Here is a 20,250-nt window from a genome sequence, read left to right on the forward strand (position 1 = left end):
ATCAATGGCAATTTTTTTTTTTTTTTTTTTTTTTTCCCGAAATATGGTTGTGGTCGTGGAGACTCCAGTGTCATAGTGTCACTTGAAGAACTTCAAATGAACATATAAGGGAAACATCTTGACAAATTAAAAAAAAAAAAAAAGGAAAACTAAATATTTAGGAAAACATGTACCCGAAATATTCCTTAAATGAATAAAATCTGAACTATTAGTTCATATTAACCCTTCTGATTGCGGACGAAATTTGGAATTTGAGAGTCAGAGCGTCACTTCTCTGACCTTCTTTGGCCTTTTTGTGCTCCAACCTCTCCTTCTGCAGAGACTTCTCCAACCTGGAGCGATGCTCGTACACCACTGAAGAGACAGAAGGAAAGAAGGAAGGGAGGAAGGAAGGAAGGAAGCAAGGGAGGAAGGAAGGAAGGAAGGAAGGAAGGAAGGAAGGAAGAGGAGTGGGATGAGGAGGGATGAACGGAGCAAACGGAGGGGAAACAGCAAAAAGCAAGACAGAAGAGGGGAGAGGGAGAGGGAGAGGGAGAGAGAGAGAGAGAGAGAGAGAGGGAAAAATGATTAACACGTGCAGAGAACAGAGGATGTCATGGATGGACGGATGGAACCCAACATGGTTGAATATTCAAACTTAGAATAAAATAACATAATCAGATAAAATAAAATTGAATTAATAAAATAAATTCTAGATAAAATTAAAAAAAAAAAAAAAAAAAAAAAAAAAAAAAAAAAAAAATGCTTCCAATTTCGTACAGGGTGGGTCCCCCAGTACGGAACATTACAATACCGCTGCCAGGGTTACAGAGATGGAGGTGCAGACAGAATGAGAGAAAATGTCCTGGCAATGATCAATGTTTATTTAGCGGACCGAGCGCTCTGTGTGTGTGACAGCTCCTCTATTGGCAGGAAGCTGCGGTATTCGTCACACAGCCCGGAATCTACAAAACTTTCACTCTCTCTCTCTCTCTCTCTCGCTCGCTCTCCCTGTTTCATCCCCCGTACGAGCCAGATGGAGGCGAGCGCCACGAGGGGAAAGTACAGTTTGAGCCAGAGCGTCTTCCAGGTCCTCACCGGGGAAAGACACACAGTCATTTTAGATTTTTTTTTTTTTTTTTTTTTGGGACTAACCTGGACCGCCCTGGAGCCACCAGTTACACCCATCTGGTGCTTTTGGCATAACACACAAATATTACTTTATACCCTCTGGTGGATTCTTGGAAAAGCTCCGATGTTTGGCAGCACGGCGAAATAAGAAGTTCGTTTGGCTTTTCGCATTCACATAATTGTGATTTCTTGATTATTTTCGTGTCTTCTCCGCAAATGCTTTTTCGTCGCTCCTACGTTGACGCCGTTTTCATTCCCCGGCTTTTATTTAATTAATCAATTTATTTATTTATTTATTATTTTTTTGACGGATGAATGAGAAGTGGCGTCCTTCCAGCCCACACTTAATGAACATGAGCCGTGTTGATGTGTCACTTACTGTATTAGGAGCGTTTTTATGATTTCCATCAAGGAATTTTGGGGGGAAATTCGGGAAAAATCTGGGACGCCGCGTGAAACCTGGGTGGCTTTAACAGTTGGGGACAAAAATCAACACACGGGACAGAACGTGTACTTTAAGTTGGTCGAAAGAACAATGGAAGAGACGAAAGAGACAAAGAAATAAAGTGTACTCACTCACACGTCCACTCCCTTTTACATCCGTTGGTCGAGTACCACCGAATATTTTTAGGTCACGGGGATCTAAGCTGTCGATCTATCTGCATGCGTGCGAGTCTAATATGCATGTATTCCACCATTAAGACGCTGGGGTACTGTAAGCAACAATCTGCCAACAGGGGGACGGAGGCCAGTGGGGACAAGAACGAGAGAGAAAATACACACCGCATAAAACAAACCCCGGCTAATTCCCATGTAGTGCCAATTTCCACACTTCAACACTTTGCAGACACTGCTCACGTCATCCCCTCCGCTCCCAGCGGAATTGTTCTGTCTTGCGGAATCTAATTTCCAAAGTGTGGCTTCCCTGTGGGCAGGCCAAGGCAACACATTCTGGGCTAAACCAATAAAACCCGTGTGGCCTGTTAATATTTACACTGGAGCAAACGCGATAACATTAAAACACAGGGATGGGAAAACACTGCCCGGTCACTACTGACACCCACTTTTAATTCTGAATTGTTTATTTAAGTGTCGTCCAATGTTTGATGCGCTTTGATATTTGATTGTTTATCGGATATTCCGATTTCTTTTGATTACAGTTTTTTTTCCCCCATTACATTTACGTATTAACGATCTTATTATTACCGTTCCTATTTTTTTATACATATGCAAGTCAAAGGGATAGGCAGAGCGGAAGCAGCAGACAGAATGAATGAAATCAGGAATTGAATGAAAGAATGAAAAGTTATGGAAAAACGCATATACAAGTCAAAAAAAGATTCTTTCTTGAGACCCTGACTGCGATCTTAAATCAACTCACGATGGACAGGAAGGTGAGGGAAATTCACTGCTTTTCCTTTCATTTCAATCATTAACCCACAATAAAAAAGTGAAAACCACCGCTTTTCAAAGTGGTCGAACTTTGCCTGTCCTTTGTTCAATAAAACCCCAACAGGTTTTATTGAACAAGCGCCGGCCAGCGCCTACTGTGTTCTGTGACACGGTATGTGCTGGAAAGTTTGTGAACCCTTCAGAATTTTGTGAATATCTGCATAAATGCGACCTAAAATGTGATCAGATAGAAATCCTCCAAATAAATGAAGTACCAGACAAAGATTTAACATTGGATCATTTTGCTAGATACAAAAAATAAACAGTATATTAACAGTATAAGTATATTTTTGTCGTGTTATTTATTCATCCTTATCTTTTTTATGGACTTTGGTGAAGATCCGATCACATTTTAGGTCCGATCTAAGCAGAAATTCCGACTTACTTCTGTGTACAGAGACACGCTGTCCATGCGTGTGAAGAAAGCACAGTTTGCTTTTCCAAGGAGGAATATTTTACATTATATGTCACTACAGCCCCACTGCGAAGTCAGCCAAGTGTCTGAAATGATCAAGTGCTTTCTTCGAGAACAACATTAATCGAGTGTTCCAGCTCCTTCTCTGGGTTCATGCAGGACGTAACGGCCCAGAGATTGCATTCGGTTCCGCTGTGTCCTGTTCTGCCCGGCGCGCTGTTGCCTGGCAGCCGCACCGCAAACGGTGGCTGTTACATCTTTAGATGCACACGATGTCATGGGTTTAACTCTCAGGGTCAACTGGAACATCCATTCATTCCTTCACTGGGGGATGGATTGGTTCAATCTCTTCAGGGTTTCACGGTCACAGCATAGATCGCATTATATTTACACAAATGTGAGAAGAGGCTGAACATCGCCATCTCAATCCAATGATGAGCTAACGTGTCCAAGCCTTCATCCGGAAAGCACAACACGGCTGCGATGCTTGGAAACGACCAATGTCGGAGCAAACTAGTCACTGATAATCGCTGGTCGGTGACGCACCTGACTCCCGGCGTTGTATCGGGCGGCAACTTTTGCGCCCTTATAAGGAGATTCTCTTTTGTGAGTTTTCTGAGCGCGAACGCATAGTACATTTGTCCTGATAATTCATGTCACATCCTTTTTATAATATGCAACCGTTTTGCTATTCTCACATCACATTATCCTTCCCTGTCATGAAGCGCATCATACATAATAAGAAGAATAGAATACTGTATGTATTCTTTAGAAATGATAAGTTTCACAAAAGCCCATTTCAGCGAAAGCAAGAAAACAATGTCATGAAGAAAACCCTTCTGTGCAATTCACCACTTCACCACACCAGTTATAGCAATTTAATCTAAATTGACATCATGCATTGTCAGTAATTATAAGCATCAAATGACTTGAACATGATGACTTTCTTTCATTCCATCACCTTGCAAATGTATGACAAGCGTTTGACAAAATGACTGTGTTTTTCTTTGTTATTCTGTTCCAGTATATGATTTATATGTTTAAGCAGGCCTTTGTTAAGTACATTTCATCTAAAAGTCAACACACACACACGCATAGACACACACCGACGCACCACTCTGGGGTGGCAGAAGGACGGTAAATTAATGGTGTGGTAAAGGTTTCTGTGAAGCCATGGGGAGGGTCCTTAGTGCTTTCCCCGAGAGACTCTCCCGAAGATCTTGGTGCGGAAAATGAGGCAATGTTGTTCCTCGCCCCGGCTTGGTTGAAAGGCGCCGGTCACACCCGCTCTCCAGACAATACTTTAGGGACAAGTGGAGGTCAGCCCACAAAGACAGTGACACTGGATAATCCGTTACACTCTGTTCTCATGTCACTGGTTCAAAAAATGAAAAAATAACGGGTTTTATGTCTGGATATGTGGAGTGTGGATATCTATAAATATCATATCTATCTGTGGCAGATGGATGAATATAATCTCAACCTTTTACCACCCGTTGAAGCCCCAACAGCCATAAAATAGATTCCTCCATCCGTCGGAAAGTGGCCTGACTCGTTATTTTGTTCCACATGCTGACTTGGGTGCCGGTGTCCCGGGTAATAATCATTAAACATAATTTTTCCATCGCAGAAATCAATTCCCCTACAGTCTAGCAACACTTAATACAAACTCTATCTGCCTAATGTTTTTTTGGTTTTTTTTTTTTAAACCAACTCTTATTTCTCACACACTTCATTGACTGAGGGAATTTACAGGACAAGGTTTGTGTTCCTGGAGGTGTTGTTAAAGTGCACGGACTGAGAAAATAAGGGGTTTCTTTATGAGTCGACAACCTTTACTGGACGCACAAGAGGATTGGCTTGGTCAGGGTTGGCTAGCGGCATGGACTAGAACCACTATCAACTCTCAAGTACTGTGAAATGGAAAGGCTTTCGCTGTGTTTTTTTTGTGTGTGTGTGTGTCTGTGAACAGGAATGCGTCAGAGTCAATGTGAACACATGTCCATGTGTGTAGACAATAACACAGAGACGATTACTGACGGCCTGATGCCATTACAATACACACAGAATCCCAGGAACCAGTTCCATTTTAAGTGTTTGTGATGTTGAATGAACGTTCAAATTGAGTGCCGATCAAATTGATTATCTATCAAATTCATTATACTGGGGTTTTTTTTTTCGCTATATGGCGTCAGGGAGCGTGAATCTTCCAGGCCGAAACAGGCTGGCAGATCTCGGACCAGACGTCAGATGAAAAGTGACCGGTGATTTTAAGCTTGATCTTGGTGACAAAAGCTTAGCGACAGAAGGCCTTGTCCAAGGCATTCACTTCGGTGCCATCGTGGTGCAATCCCTGGTTGACGTGGTGCTATGTCTACCACTGAAAATACTGTAAGAACCCAGGTGGGCAAGCCTCCCCCAACCTGGGGAGATACCGACAACCTGGGAAGAGATGCCTACAACCCGGGGGGGAGATGTCTACGACCCGGGGGGGGGGAGATGTCTACAACCATGGAAGAGGCTGGAGCTTGTGATGTAATACAAATCACGGGTGAATCATCCCATATGTATTATATTGGTATTTTTAACCGTCACCTAAACTCGACAGTAGTTGCGAAATAATCTCCCAGGTTTGCGGAGATATTCTAAGACATGCACATTTGCCTTTGATCGAGTTTGTCAAGTTGGCTGCTGAGAAGCAGCAATGCAGCCAAGTTACCAAAACACAACTAGTTACCGCTTGCCTCAAAGGTTAAATAGCACAATGTAAACAGTGAATCCGTACTGTGTAGCTGGTGATTAAAAAAAAATGACGCTAAAGCTAAGCTAAAACCCCTCTGACCCACTCCTTCATACTTGACATGTGTGTGCAGGCTTTAGTGCATCAGGCCTGGTTTTATTAGGCGCCTATATTCACTTGTCTCGCCTCAAACTTTTATTGGCAGGTTTGCTCACTTTTATCCAGCGCTCTGCCATGTGCGAAGCCTTCCCAACAATAGAGGTCATTGTGAAATCCAGAGTTTCTTACACGATAGCGATCTGGACTTTACAAGTGTGGAGAGATACGAATCTCCAAACATGACTTCAGCTAAACTAAAGCTTAGCACCCAAGAGGGGGGCAAGAGCACAAACACACACACACTATATATATATATATATATATATATATATATATATATATATATATATATATATATATATATATATATATATATATATATATATATATATATATATATATATATATATTTTTTTTTTTTTTTTCTATTAAGTTTGAACTGACATTTTCAGCTCTGTTTTACGTGTGTGCCTGTCTGCACGAAGATATTTGGGTGGTGCTCCAGTTTGTATACGATCTATGTTGGAGGAAATGGGCGTGTGCCTGTGGTTTTTGAAGTAGCTGTAGCTGGGAGTGTGAGGAGACATTTGTCAGAAAGCGTGTATTACTATTTGAGTGCCAGTCGTGGTATAGCGGGGGAGGGGGGGCGGGTGGTAAGAGTCAATCGATATGGCTCTCTTGCTCGGCCCCCCTAAGCTATGCTCCACCTCTAAATATAGGTCACTCTACAGCAATCAACAACATTAGAGGGGATATCAAGTGACCCGTAGCTGTCGATGGAGCGAAGAGTCTATCACTTCGGAACAATAAATGCATGGGTGGAGCGCGGCCGCTCAGCCACGCACAGCTCGCTGGAAGGCAAAGCCGAGCGATACTCAGTCCATTCAAAGTGTCACTCATATTCTTGTTGCCTTGGCCCAAGTCTGCGGCGCGTATACTGTGTACGGCAGTCGGCCCCAAAAAGTGAAATGAGAGCCGATTGCGCAAGTCTGACGCCGCATATATCTGGAGCGACGCAGCCAGGCGATTTTAAACTGGGGCGGGGGGGGGGGGGGGGTACGACACACAACTCGAAGCAGTCTTTGGTTTCCAACTTGTTTCGTAGGCTGAAAGAGAAGGCAAGCCAACGCTCTCCAACCACCTCTGCAGCTACTCCTCGGTGACGGTCCTGATAGAAACAAATGCGTCACGGCACACAATGGTTGAGGAGGAGGTGTGGTGGGGTAGAGCTTGGCATTTATCTGGGCATGAACAGCGTGGGAACATTTGATCACCAACTCACGGGGTCGCGGGTGAAATGTCTTTTAGTGCCAACGTACGATTGGCACTAAAGGTCGTAGGTCGGCACTATTAGTACTGACCTAGGACCAGGCCGGACGAGGCTTAGCAGGACAGTATGAACTGACCGAGCGGGAAGTATGAGACAGGGTTAAGCTCCTTCGCACAGGCAGGAAGCTGTTTCCAAACAAATACCGCACTCTCTACATATTTTGAGCCTTCAACGCCGCGTGTGTAACGTTAAGGTATTCCGCGCAAAAAAAATAGAACGTCAAATTCACGGTGCGCACGATTTTAAGAATCGTCTATCAACTTTAGTGCTGCGACTAATGGTTATTTTCATTATCGGTCCATCCGTAGATTATTTTCCCTGTTGAATCGATTAATTGTTTTGTCCAGAAAATAGTCAGAAAATGCTGAATAATGTTTATCACTGTTTCCCAAAGCCCCTAAGACGACACCCTAAAATGTCTTGTTTTGTCCACAAGATATCTAGTTTCCTGTTGTACATGACTAAGGAAACCATAAATATTCACATTTAACAAGCTGGAATGAGAGTTTGGAAATCTTCTTATCAAAAAATGACTCAAAACAATAAACCGATTATGAAAAAAAAAAAAAAAAGTTGCCGATTCATTTAATGGCTGACAACCAATCCATTAATCGACTAATCGTTGCGGCTCTGATCAACCCGTGCAATAGCTGACGCGGTTGTCACAATTTTAAGAATTTACCTCGCAGAAACGTATGAACGCGTACAGTGGAAAACATTCTGTTTTCAGCCGTCTTCGTTTATGCTTCTGACTTTTCTGTTGCAAACTGCTACCAGCGATTGTAGGTTAAACAAATCCAGATACTTTTTTTTTTTTTCAAAGTGAAACCAGGACAGGAAATACCTACTTTCAGACATCTTTAACAAAACATGCCCTTGAAAATGCACCTCGTCATTTTTGCGGTCACGCCAAACCCACCTACATAATTACCTGTGAAAGAGACAAGGCAGCACGATTGTTCTCCATTGGGCCCTTGAGGGCCCAATGGAGATGTTGAGAGGATTCTAGTTTACGAGAAGTTTTACTACTAAAAAACGTGGGTAGACTGTAAAGTCCAGTCATGTCCTTATCCAGACAGCGTTAGAAAGCCAATGCAAATGTATTCATCGATTGAGAGGGATTGGATTCTGATGTTTTCAACTTTATATTGTTTCCTGGTTGATGTCAAGTAACTGTAGACCGGCACCTCGCATGATGGTAAGGTCAAAAAACGTTCCTCTTGGTTTTTTTTTAGGAATGGGCGTAGCAGTATTTTCAGTGTAGATCTGAAAGTGCAATCTGCACGAAGGCCTCCGCGCTTGGAGGTTATGCTATTGAGTCATAACGGCAACGGTGTTGACTGTTGAGTAAGAGCGTTGCAGAGCGACTGAGGCAGATGTTGCAGAATGAACTTGTGACTTTGCGAGTGCACGGTTGTCAGATAATAAAGGCTCCGCCTGGGGACACGCTTACCAACCCCCCCCCCAAAAAAAACAACAGGTGTAAACCTCCTTACTCCAGCTCGACCGTGGTACCGCGTCACCAACAATCAGCAGATCGTCCGGCGATAATCCTTGAGTTCATCGGTGAAACTGGAACAATTTAGCAAAGGGAAGCGCGCGAAGAGTCCAGACCAATCCCAACTACCCCGCGTGTGTTCCGATCTAAAGCCTGAAGAGATCTTTAACCCGGTTTAAGCGGAGATTAGGGCGGCCGCCTGGGTCAAAGGTAACGGAGTGGTTGACGGAAGGCCCGGTTGTCCAGCTGAGTTGAAGGTCCAGTTGAATCCATGTTTCTTCCAGGCCTTTCCGTACTTAGAAGGGACACTCCAGTTGTTTGGTAGACCAGCTTTTTGTCCATTTATATCTTATAGCACATCGATGACTTGTATATTAATGTTGTACTTGAAATAAGTAGGTCAAAGTAAATTAACAACTAAATAAAACAGACACCACAAAACAGAAATATACTTTCACCAAATGTATATAGTTGAAATCCACTTAATAAATCAAATTATAAATTAAATTATATATAGATTTAAGTTTAAAATGGAAAAAAAAAACAAAAAAAAAAACAAAAAACGAAATTGATCCTAATAATCACTCACTTAAAAGTAAATAAGACATCATCAACCTGAGTGTTAGTAGAGCTAGTATCAATTCACTCCCACTCGGTGCTCTCGTCAGTGCAGAGAAACGGAGTGATCCGGTGTTTACCTTGAAGCTGCGCGGACAGAGACTCCTGGTGCTGCTGGTACTTCAGCGCCATCGCCTCGGTCCGCTTCAGCTGCTTGTGCATCTCGTAGGAGATCATCCCGCCGTAGATCAAGCCGAAAACCACGGTGAGCAGCAGCAGGGACTGGAAGATCCTCCGCTGCCTCCGGGAGCACACCCCGTTCCCCATCGGTGGTGGTGGCGGCGGACCCCGCCGGGCGCCCCTGGCTGGTCTCCGCACGTCCGCAAAGTTCCGGCCAACTTTGTTTTCCCCGGGCGGTGCGTTCGCGTCACCTTTCACTTTCCGCTCATTTTGTCACGGAGAGGGGGAAACGCCGCCGAAGAACTTGTCTTTACTCATTTTAGTCCCCACCCAGCCCGCCCCCCCCACCCCCCCCCACCCCCCCCACCCCCCAGCCGCAGGAACACGGTTCCTCGGTGGATCGCGCAGAGCGGTAGACGCTCAGGTTCACGCACACGCACGCACGCACGCACGCAGCCGTCAAACTCCTGCGCCGCACCGCTCGGGACAGGGAAGCTGCGGTACAAGCGTCCCCCGAACGGACCTCGCCACAGCAAGATCGGGAGATTGACTAAAAGTTGGGTGGTGGTGGTGGGGGAAAAAAAAAAAAAGCACGTCCCCGGGCGAGGCCTCCGCGATCACCTTTTTTTTTTTTTTTACTTTTAGTTACGTGTCACCCCAAAGCGGCCGCCTGCCGTCGGACTGGAACTCCAGAGGAAGTCCCTCCTCCTCCGTGGAAGCCCAGATTTCGCCGGCTCCCGCCCACACAAGCGCCGGCCGCCGCCATTGGTCGGCGCACGGCTCGGTCAAACAGCAGCCGGGAAGGCACCGCGACGAGGCGCAGAGTGCGGGCTACAGCGGGGCTGGTCAGGGAAGTCATGGGAGTACCAGAGGCTTTTCATGGAGCGCAGGGCCTGCACACTACAGCGATGTGTTAACAATAATAAGAATAATAAGAATAAGAGTAATGATGATCCACTTTATTTGCATCGCACCTTTCTTACAAAGTCGCTGCGCACACTCGCTCTGCTTTACATCAACAGAGGGCAAACACATACTGTAGTAATAATAATTGTTATAAAAAAAAATAAAGCAAACAAGGAAAATGTGTTTAATAAAAATGTATGCTACTTAAAAAAACAAATACTATACTCAATTTCACTTTTGGCTCATGGAGTTGGTTTAACGCGTTCATTTCCTCAGTGACGGATATTTGGTCATTATCTCTCTCAAACGATTAATATCAAACTACACCAAGCAGTTCAACTCAAATAATTCTCAGAGGAATCCTCACAACAGTTTAGAGAAAAGTGATGACCCAAAATGGCTTTCCCCCTATTTTTTTATTTTATTGAATAGCAGACAAAACCTCCAGGATATATATTGCACTTTTATTGAGATTTTGTTAAGTAGACATAACAGCATATCAATATTGTTTAAATAACAACAGAATACAATAGGCAATAGCCAGACATAAAGATAGTCAATTGACAGTAATATCAGTAACAAAAATATAAATACAAAATATACAAAGTCACCTAAAAATCTCAGCAATAACAAAGTATTGAAATTCAAATAGAAGTCTCATTAATATCACTTATTCTTTACTATAAACTACAGAATAAATTAAGTACACAAACTCAATTTCAATTGAAAAACCATAGACCTCGTCAGAAAAGTCTATTATATAAAATTACATGGATTCTACATGTCAGGCTACGAGGATTTCAAAGCAATACAAAAATAGTTTAACTTGCAGAAATAGTCTATGTTGATGGAATTTTACTAAAAATGTATATTCCTGAACAATTTCAAAGCGATAGCTACCAAATCAGACCATTTATCCTCATTGCCATAACTGGTTGGCAAAAAAATAAAATAAATAAAAAAAATCCATTCTGCCATCAATGGAATGAATACATGAAATCTAAATGTAATTCATTTATACCGAAAAGTTAAAAATATGCCTTTTTTAATTATTATTATTTTTTTTTTTAATGCGGTGTGTGTCCCATTGCTCACATTTTAAAAACTCGCTCACATTTCTTGACGCACAAAGCAACACATACAGAAAACACTTGCACATAAATGAGGTAGACACACCTGCAAATGCTTTAGTTGAACAAAGTTTGGCTAATGGTTAGTAAGTTTGTTAGTAGCACATTTCTGTCATGAAAGTGTTGTAACATATTGTGAAAAAATAATATTTAAGCTTGTTCTTGTTTAATTGTTCTCTTACATCTTATCGATAAGACAGGAACAAGACTTGTTCTGTAGCTAAATGCTTGGTAAATACATGAAGCTTGACTTGAACAAATGCTCTGCTATGAAAAGGGTACAGTAGAACACAAACAATACCCCTTTCATGAAGGTGCAGTTTTGTTTTAAGTCTTTAAGGTAATGCCACTTAAATAATGTCCCTCTGCGTCCTTGCCACTCTCACATCCCTCTCTATTGAAAACGTATGTATGTATGTATGTATGTATGCATGTATGTATGTATGCATGTCTGTAATTTGTCAAAAAGTAAAAAAAAAAAAAGACGGTTTCCTAGACAACACAAAAGCATCTGCAACAGATACTAGAATGAGGAAACTGCCAGCATGGGCCAAAGAATGGGTAAATAAATTAAAAAGAAGGCGATGCAGCACATGGAATATCAACGAAAAACAAACAAAAAAGGCACAGACAAGAGGGTTTCCCGGCTTGGCGTACATCACTGCATAGAATATGACTGAGAAAAGGAGGATGGACACCCCCACACGGACCCGTTTCAAAACGGCTCCCCTCGGCCCGGAAATCATCACAACAGTAGGACGTGATCTACATTGTCTGGTTCTCAGCCTAAACGCTAAGGATCAACTGAGGCCCAAGAACCGAGATGCATTTAGATTTGACAAATGCCGTTTGGCATGACGCTGGTTTCCCTGCGGTGTGAGTCTTCCCACAGGGCAGATTAAAAAAAATAATAATAATAATAACTACAGTCCACCCCAAATTAAATCAAGACTTCCCGTAGGAACAGCTCATCACAAGTGTCTGCTTTCCTACCCTAAATAACCTGAGTCAAACTTCTCCACCGACATGGCTGTCGGCATGTAGGGATACGCATCATGACTGAGTGTCTTTTACTGAAAAAAAATAATAAAAAACTACTAAAATAAATAAAAACTATGAAGACAAATGTAAGTATATTCCTATATTTCCCATATTATTACAGTAAGAGGTGAAAATACTTGAACTTTTTTCATTGCACTTATACAGTAGCCGGCAGAAACAAAACTCATCTACTCAACTAATTAAGACAACTTAATTGTAAAACAATGGCAAATCTTAAAAATTGTAACCATTTTCCTTGTGTTGCGAGTCATGGAGTGCGGTTCTTTTGGACCTGGTGGATCGCTGCGTTGCAAACAGTGAATCGAGCGCAAGTGCAACGTGAACCAATATGTCCCCATCAGGTTTTTTTTCCCCATCCTAGAATCTGCCAGACATTCTGCACTTATCCTAGAGTGTGCTTCCAAAGAGTCCTTCGGCTGCCAACGGATTATCGCACGGCCACGCCCTGTTGGCTACAACACTGAGAGCTCCTCTTCCTCGCAGAGCAGAGGCTCCACCTCCGGGACTCGGACCAGTGAGCTGCTCTTCACGGGGCTGTTCTTCCTGTACAAGATGAACTGGGCCGTCACCTGAGCAGGTTAAGGCAAACACAGAGACCGAGCACGGCACTAGACCCGACACACACACACACACACACACACACACACACACACACACACACACACACACACACACACACACACACACACACACACACACACACACACACACACACACACACACACACACACACACACACACACACGTTCCTAAATGTTTATTTCAGACAAACACGGCGACACAGTCAAAGATCGAGGGAGACCGTATGTTAGCCCGAGTTAAACCAATTTCCCAAATTCAGATGTTTGTTATAGCCTCAGCACTCTGGACTGTGGGATCATGTTCTCGACTTATGTAATGATTTAAATGTGTAACCTCGCGCCTGAAACTTATGCTATTCCCCCCGAAACTTAAGGATTGAGCGAATAGCCCCAACGACAGACGGATAGAGTTACTCCCCATACAGAACACTCGCCAAGTACATTCGATATTTCTTCATTACGAACGGCGATACGCCTCCTGATAATGGCACACGTCCGTCTTTTACTTTGAAAAATGATGCCGTCGACTAATGTTTAAGCAGAGGTTACACACTGTTTAAAGTCCACCCGTCTCATTAAAGCCCAAATTCCTGCATCACATCAGCAATTCATGCAGCCCCCCCGCAGCACATGAACCTCCCACTAACGCTGCAGAGTGTTAAAACACACACAGACATCGCCGGGTGAGGGGGGGCTGAAACAGTGGAGAGCAGGGGCACGGGAGGATACAAAGAAGTCGAGCAGCAGGACTCCCAGGCTGCCGATGAGCCAGGCCAGGTGCTTGAGGATGAAGGTCCGCCTGGAGCCCCTCAGGGCCGGAAGCACCACCATGACGCTCAGCCCGTACGTCCCATTGCCCATCATGGCCAGGGCGAACAGCAGGTAGGACGTGCCTTCCGTGGACTGGCGCTGGAACTGCGGGCAGACAGGCTTTTAGCGAGTCCGTACTATTCCACTCAGAGCAAGGCGCGGGGGTAGGCTTAAATGGATTACAATTTCAATAGATAAAATGAATTAAAAAAACAAAAACAAAAACAAACAAGCACCAAGCTCAATGCACTTGCGCCAAACTTAAGTGCATGTTTTGTTTCCTCTGTATTAACTATGGTGACCCTGTCCATTTACCACTTTATACAGAGTTCATCAGGAGCTTTCCATCTACATTCCCCATAAGACTTTAATAAACCTTGATAAAACATGACTAGAACCTCCTACATGACCTTAAAAAAAAACAAAAAAAAAAAAAAACAGAATTCTCTCAGGACACAGTTTTATAGCAAAAGCAAAGAGGAAATTGAATCAAGCAATTAACTTACTTCCGACTCTTTGGAGATAGTATTTACTTTGCAAAGATACACACTAAGGGCACGCTATTCAAAACCACCAACGGGAGGGGCCTTCCTCCCTGTTAGACACTCAGCAGAATATCCCACGGTTGTATCCCTGCTTGTCCCCAAATTGCATATTTCACAAGTTAGTCGTCAACATTTTCTTAAAAGCAAACATTGACCGCATTTCTAACACTGAGCTTTCCTGGGACTGAAACCTCACGAAGCAGTCCCCTCCAGTAATTCAAAGCAGCAGCAGCTGTGCGAATGTGTTGCTGTTACCCAAGCACCGGTATTCTCTTCAAGGCCTGGATTTTATTTAGATACGCACAAATGGCCCACATTTATATCTGATTTATGACAATATGGAGCCCCTGGGAAGAAGGTCTGAGAGCTGCTCCAGTTTTTCCTGTCCTGTCCTGCCCTGCCCTCCACACACACACACACACACACACACACACACACACACACACACACACACACACACACACACACACACACACACACACACACACACACACACACACACACACACACACACACACACACACACACACACACAACAAAACAAAACAAAACAAAACAAAACAAAACAAAACAAAAAAGCCTCTTATTCGTATAAACAAAGTCAATGCGTCTACTGACTTTGGACTGCTTAGTTGTAAATTATTTGCATAGACAAACACGCAGTCACACTAGCAGACTGAAGTGATTTGTGTGCTTTAGTCTGTCAGGACACCATTTGTCATGCATTTCAATCTCAACCCGACAAATGGAATTTGAAGAACCTGTCGGAAGAAAACACTTGTGTGAACAGCTAACCACTAAACCCCCCCCCTACCTCGGGGTTTCAACAAGCTTAACAGGCCCATGCGTGAATTGTCACCGTGATGATTGAATTTCCTGCCATCTTTCCGAGCGTCAAAGCATCACCAGTCAGCCGTTCCTCTCGTGTATTAACTTAGCGTGATCCGGGGGAAAGGGAGCTTGTTTGCTGCTTCCGCCCTGCCAACGCAGCTGTGACGAATAAGTGCAGGAAAACACTCAAAAACAGTACTTTCCACGAACAAGACGTGTTTAGAACAAGAAACAAAGGAAAACAGTGTGTGTGCGTGTCCCCCAGAGTGCACTATTAACCAGTTTGTAAACAGTTTGCAGAGCTCCCCAGGTCTGCAATTTGTACAAATATCAAATGTTACTTGGCTGCGTCAATCTGACCATGGGGGGGGGCAGGGTTTAAATTTCTCTTTAGGTTCATTCCCCCACTGTACCGTGCAAACCCAAAATATACAACTCAGCAGCAGTGGAAAAGTGGGCGTAGTTACACGAACAATTTCGGCGCAATTCCCAATTGTTCGTTCCGATGATTCATCCGGGAGAGTTTCATGTCCACCCCCATGTTGGCCAAGCTCGGCCGGTAACATCACGTCTACGGGAAAATTGAACGGCATTGAATTTATTTTTATTTTTTCCCCCGGAAATCATGACGCCAAACGTAATTGCAACCCTACTTCTCCGCGCTGCACACAGGAAACTGAACAAACGGAGCCTTACATTTTTATAAAGCTGCGGAAGGCGGGAGGAGAGGTAGAAGACGGAGGCCAGGTACCCACAGACGTAGCCTGTGACCTCCACCGTGTCAGACTTGGCAGGATTCTGGTCGATGGGTATATGGAGAGAATCAATAATCAGATAACAGAAATTAGAATTCAATTCTGATATTAAGAATGTTGATCAATGTGAATTTCATTTTGGGATTAATAGCGCCGGTCTGTTACAGAGAATACAGTACTAGCACGAAATGCGTTTTCTGACATCCCCCCCCCCCCCCCCCCCTCCACATGGAATTTATGATAATTTCCCCCAGATAAACACTGCTGTGGCATTATTTGTAATGTAGGAGCACTGAGGATTATGTTTAAGTGCAGAACAAATGCTGATTATGATTAGAGACATTGTTACAGGAAAATGTATTTGATACACATTGAGGACTGGATTAAAGAGAAGATGGTATTTATCAAATGACATGGGTGTCAAATTCAGAGGTATCATTCTCATTAATTTTTTTTTTTTTTTTTTTTTTAATGAACTTGAAATATTTTAAAAAAATTCAAGGACTTAAGTACTCCATTTTTTTTTCAAGCAAAACAAATATGAGCTTAGTCTCATTGTGTATTATTTATATTAGTATATCTATTATAAATCGCATTGTCATCTATTATTATAAGTGAATTTCCAACCATGCTGGAATACCATACCATACCACCATTACATTCACATTTCCCTTCGTCATCTATGTCGTAAAAATGTTTCATAATTCATAATCACATTATGATTTGAATAACAAAACCAGGGGGAATATCACAGGTTTTCAATGATCCTATTTCCCCCCCCCCCCCCCCCCAATGACTTTTCAAGCACATCAGCACAAGCGGGGCTATTTTCAAGGTATTCCAGCACTTACATTTCTGAGGAAGAAAATTTAAGCACCTCAGGGACCTGGTAAGAACCCTGTCTAAAATAAGTCACGGTACGCTGGTCTTACCTGTGCGTCTAAGGCGGTGTTGTCGTCTGTGATCAGTTTAGGGAGGACCAGGAGGAAAACTGTAGCCGACCCACACCACAAGCAGCAGAGCCACTTCAGCAGAGGGCTCTCTTGAACACACACACACACACACACACACACACACACACACACACACACACACACACACACACACACACACACACACACACACACACACACACACACACACACACACACGCACACACGCACACACGCACACACGCACACACGCACGCACACACGCACACGCCAAATAAATACACATAATAACAACCCCACCCTTATCATGACATAATGTTCTATGTTCAGGCTTTTAGCGAACACTCTTGTTGGGGCCGACTCAGACCGAGTGCCACTGTAGAGCACTGTGTGTATCGAGAACATCTGGACACAGCTGGAGGATAATTAGCAGGTCAAAGGTCAAGACAACAGCCCCAAGGCAGCAGGATTACGTCATCAACATGCATATTGGAGCAGTTTTGAAGTTAGGTCTGTTCAAGAGTCCTGGGGAGGTTGTTTTAATTACAGCTCTGAGCGCGATGCTCGGGTCACACCGCCGGAAACGGGGCTGCAGTGCGAAGCCGAGCAGATCTCCTCCCGTCGCTGTACGCTCACACCACCGGCCACGGGGCCTCTGTGCGGCTGGCATTTGGGGGCGTGTAGGCTCAAAGGGGACTGGCTGTTGTGTGTGCGCGCCAAACATTTTAAACCTCTCCCCTTTCCATATTTAATACGCAGTACATTATATAGATAGACGGGCCATGTCTACTTATTTTCTTTTTTTATTAAAATGGGGTAGTTTATTTACTTAGCAAATATATAGCCTCAAAAATGACATAAATAATCTTGCAATTCTTCCCTTAAAATAAATAATCGTCCTGGTTGAAGAAACATAAATGACGTGTTCCTTATTTTATCGATAGTTTAAGTGACATTTTTCCATTTAAAATAATGCAGTGGTCTGAGTGTCCATTTCCCAAGGACCGGCACCATTGAGAGCGCATCTGCCCTCCAATTGGCTTTCGCCCGGCACTCGGTGCTGCGCATTTGCATTAAGTTGAAACCTGCTCAACTTTTACTTCTGCTCAACGGTAGCTGTGGAAATTTGAAGCCGTGGCTTCAGATAACTCGATATCCGTGTACATTGTGTAGTTTAGGGCCTAAAACTTAGTTTCTGAAAATGAAGCAAGCAAATATGGAGGTTCAGGTCAACAGAGCCCCTTCGTCTCTAGTCTGGCTAAGTAATAAGCTCACTGCAGGCCTTACTTCTCGTGGAACTGTTCTTGATTTTATAGTAGAGGAACTGGGAGATGAGAATCATGTCTGTGAAGATGTAGAACACTACTGTGACGATCTGAGAGAGAGAGAGAGAGAGAGAGAGAGGGGTGGGGTACTTTGTCAATTCACCTCTATTGAAGATTATTAAGGAAAATAATGTTTCTGAATGTTTTGGTTTTTTTCTCTTGCACGGCCATCTTGCCGGTTTCACCTGAATCGGAAGCTGACTGGTGAGGTAGCAGCCGGCAAAACTGGTGAGGTCGCCACTGAAGAGGAAGAAGAGAAAGCCAAAAGACATGGCCTCCTCCACTTTACCATTACGATAGGCCTCATACACCTGACTGAAAGAAATAGAGATACCAAATAACCACGATTGAGGAGAATTAGACATATATAGACATAAGCAAAACACCACTATTTAGGTAGAAGTAGCTACCTCACATAATCACAATGAAAACAAATTTCTTGTTCTTAGTTGATGAATTCCGAGAATTAATTCCTACATGTTTCACCTCATGTGCAAAATTGACATATTGCGCGCACACACAGACAACCACACACACACACACACACACACACACACACACACACACCACTTTTCCCCTATTAATACAGAGTAGTATTCTGATCCATTACTTTTTCTGAACAGTAATGACAAGTTTGATCGCTTTAGTTTAACTTTACAGAAACATGGTGTACTTTAAGAAGTAATTTCTAAGACAAATGTATTCAAAATTGTTGGACTGATTTCTCTGGACAAAAGCATTAGGTCCAGCAGGTGCGACAACATAACATCGGATAAGAGGACTTTGACGCAGAGGAGCTTGAGACTCATTTGGACCGACATAAATACATTGTCAAATAAAATGAGACAAAATGATGATATATATTATGAAGCATTTCATTTTAATTGCGATGTATTATGATTAAAAAAGGAAATATGATCATTGTTTTGTTTTTTTCCCCCACCATTCAAAGAAACCAAAGAAATCTCCCCCATCATCTGACAACGTGTGTGTGTGTGTGTGTGTGTGTGTGTGTGTGTGTGTGTGTCTACTCACGGCAGCGTGGACAGCAGGAAGCAGAACATGGACACCAGTCCTATCACCACGCTCCAGTACTCCCACACGTTGTCCACGCACTCCTCCAGCAGGTAGAGGATCCACTGCGTCCCGTTGTCACACAGCGGCCGGTGGAGGGAGGGGAGGGTGAGGTTAGAGGCGGGGGCCACGTCCTCATTCCGGCCGGGGAACCGGGCGGAGGCCATGGGGGGAGGAGACGGAGCCTGGGACCCTCGACCCCCCCGAGGGGGCAGGCACAGTGTAAGCGCACCGGAACGAGGCTTGCTGCTCTCAGAGGGGCACCATTAACCTCATGTGATGAGTCTGGAAAAAAAAAAAAAAATTGATTAAGTGATTAATTCATTCTTCCAAACCAAACCAAACCAAACGTAGTTAGATGCTAAATTGGGTGAAAGCTCCATTTGCTCCGCCGGTGAGCGGCGCGCTGAGCATCCCGAGCAGGAACCGACACAACACTCGTTCGTTTCCACCCGAGTGCATAACAGCGGCGCAAACCCCCCCTTACCCGTTCAAACATCCGGCTGGCCGTGCTTGGCCGCTGAAACAGACGACGGCTTTCAACCGCGTCTGAGCCGAGCCGCGGGCTTGTCCCCGCGTTGCCCCGCCGGTGTAACGCTCTCCGCCATGCTCGGGCCGTGTCCCATCGAGGGCTCTTTGTGCGGTGGTTTCAGGCTATGCTCCGCGGCGGCGCTGTGATTTGGACCAGCCGTCCCTCCTCCTCCTCCTCCTCCTCCTCCTCCTCCTCCGTCCCCCCATGGCACCGCCTCCTCTCCGGGACGGTGCGACCCACTTCCGCTTTGATTTATCTATGGGGTTTGGCGCCATCAACAGCTCCTTGGTGCAATTACCTTCAACTGACAAAGTTTGAATCAAAGAACGGACGAATGACTGAACGAAATTATATCATTATTAATGATGAACGGCAACAACAATGA

The 20,250-nt window shown here is 43.9% G+C and overlaps 2 protein-coding genes across 2 annotated transcripts in view; both read right to left on the bottom strand.

Annotated features, from left to right (window-relative positions):
* The window catches only part of golim4a (golgi integral membrane protein 4a), a 28,500-nt gene extending 18,819 nt beyond the window's left edge, over nt 1–9,681 (bottom strand). The window contains exons 1-2 of the mRNA XM_080006896.1: nt 9,343–9,681; nt 280–354 (exon numbers count right to left, since the gene is read on the bottom strand). Of these exons, the coding sequence (XP_079863022.1) occupies nt 280–354; nt 9,343–9,529 (262 nt within the window). The 5' untranslated portion in view covers nt 9,530–9,681. The remainder of the gene's footprint in view (nt 1–279; nt 355–9,342) is intronic.
* Nucleotides 9,682–10,776: 1,095 nt separating this feature from the next.
* On the bottom strand, nt 10,777–19,876 carry LOC307234983 (lysosomal amino acid transporter 1 homolog). The gene is made up of 8 exons (XM_080006901.1): nt 19,821–19,876; nt 19,295–19,618; nt 18,445–18,574; nt 18,222–18,309; nt 16,935–17,044; nt 15,944–16,045; nt 13,791–13,976; nt 10,777–13,049 (listed from the first exon to the last, which is right to left on the bottom strand). The coding sequence occupies exons 2-8, from the start codon at nt 19,498–19,500 to the stop codon at nt 12,933–12,935; spliced, it is 939 nt and encodes a 312-aa protein (XP_079863027.1). The 5' UTR covers nt 19,501–19,618; nt 19,821–19,876; the 3' UTR covers nt 10,777–12,932.
* Between the last annotated feature and the right edge of the window lie 374 nt (nt 19,877–20,250).

This window comes from Zeus faber, assembly GCF_960531495.2.
Source record: "Zeus faber genome assembly, chromosome: 9".
NCBI classification, from domain to species: Eukaryota; Metazoa; Chordata; class Actinopteri; order Zeiformes; family Zeidae; genus Zeus; species Zeus faber.

Coding starts and splice junctions, on each gene's coding strand:
- LOC307234983 (XM_080006901.1), bottom strand. CDS start 19,500: ATGGCCTCCGCCCGGTTCCCCGGCCGGAATGAGGACGTGGCCCCCGCC. Junction 18,575..19,294: donor TTCCTGCTGTCCACGCTGCC/GTGAGTAGACAC, acceptor TATTTCTTTCAG/TCAGGTGTATGAGGCCTATC. Junction 17,045..18,221: donor CAAGAACAGTTCCACGAGAA/GTAAGGCCTGCA, acceptor TGTGTGTTCAAG/AGAGCCCTCTGCTGAAGTGG.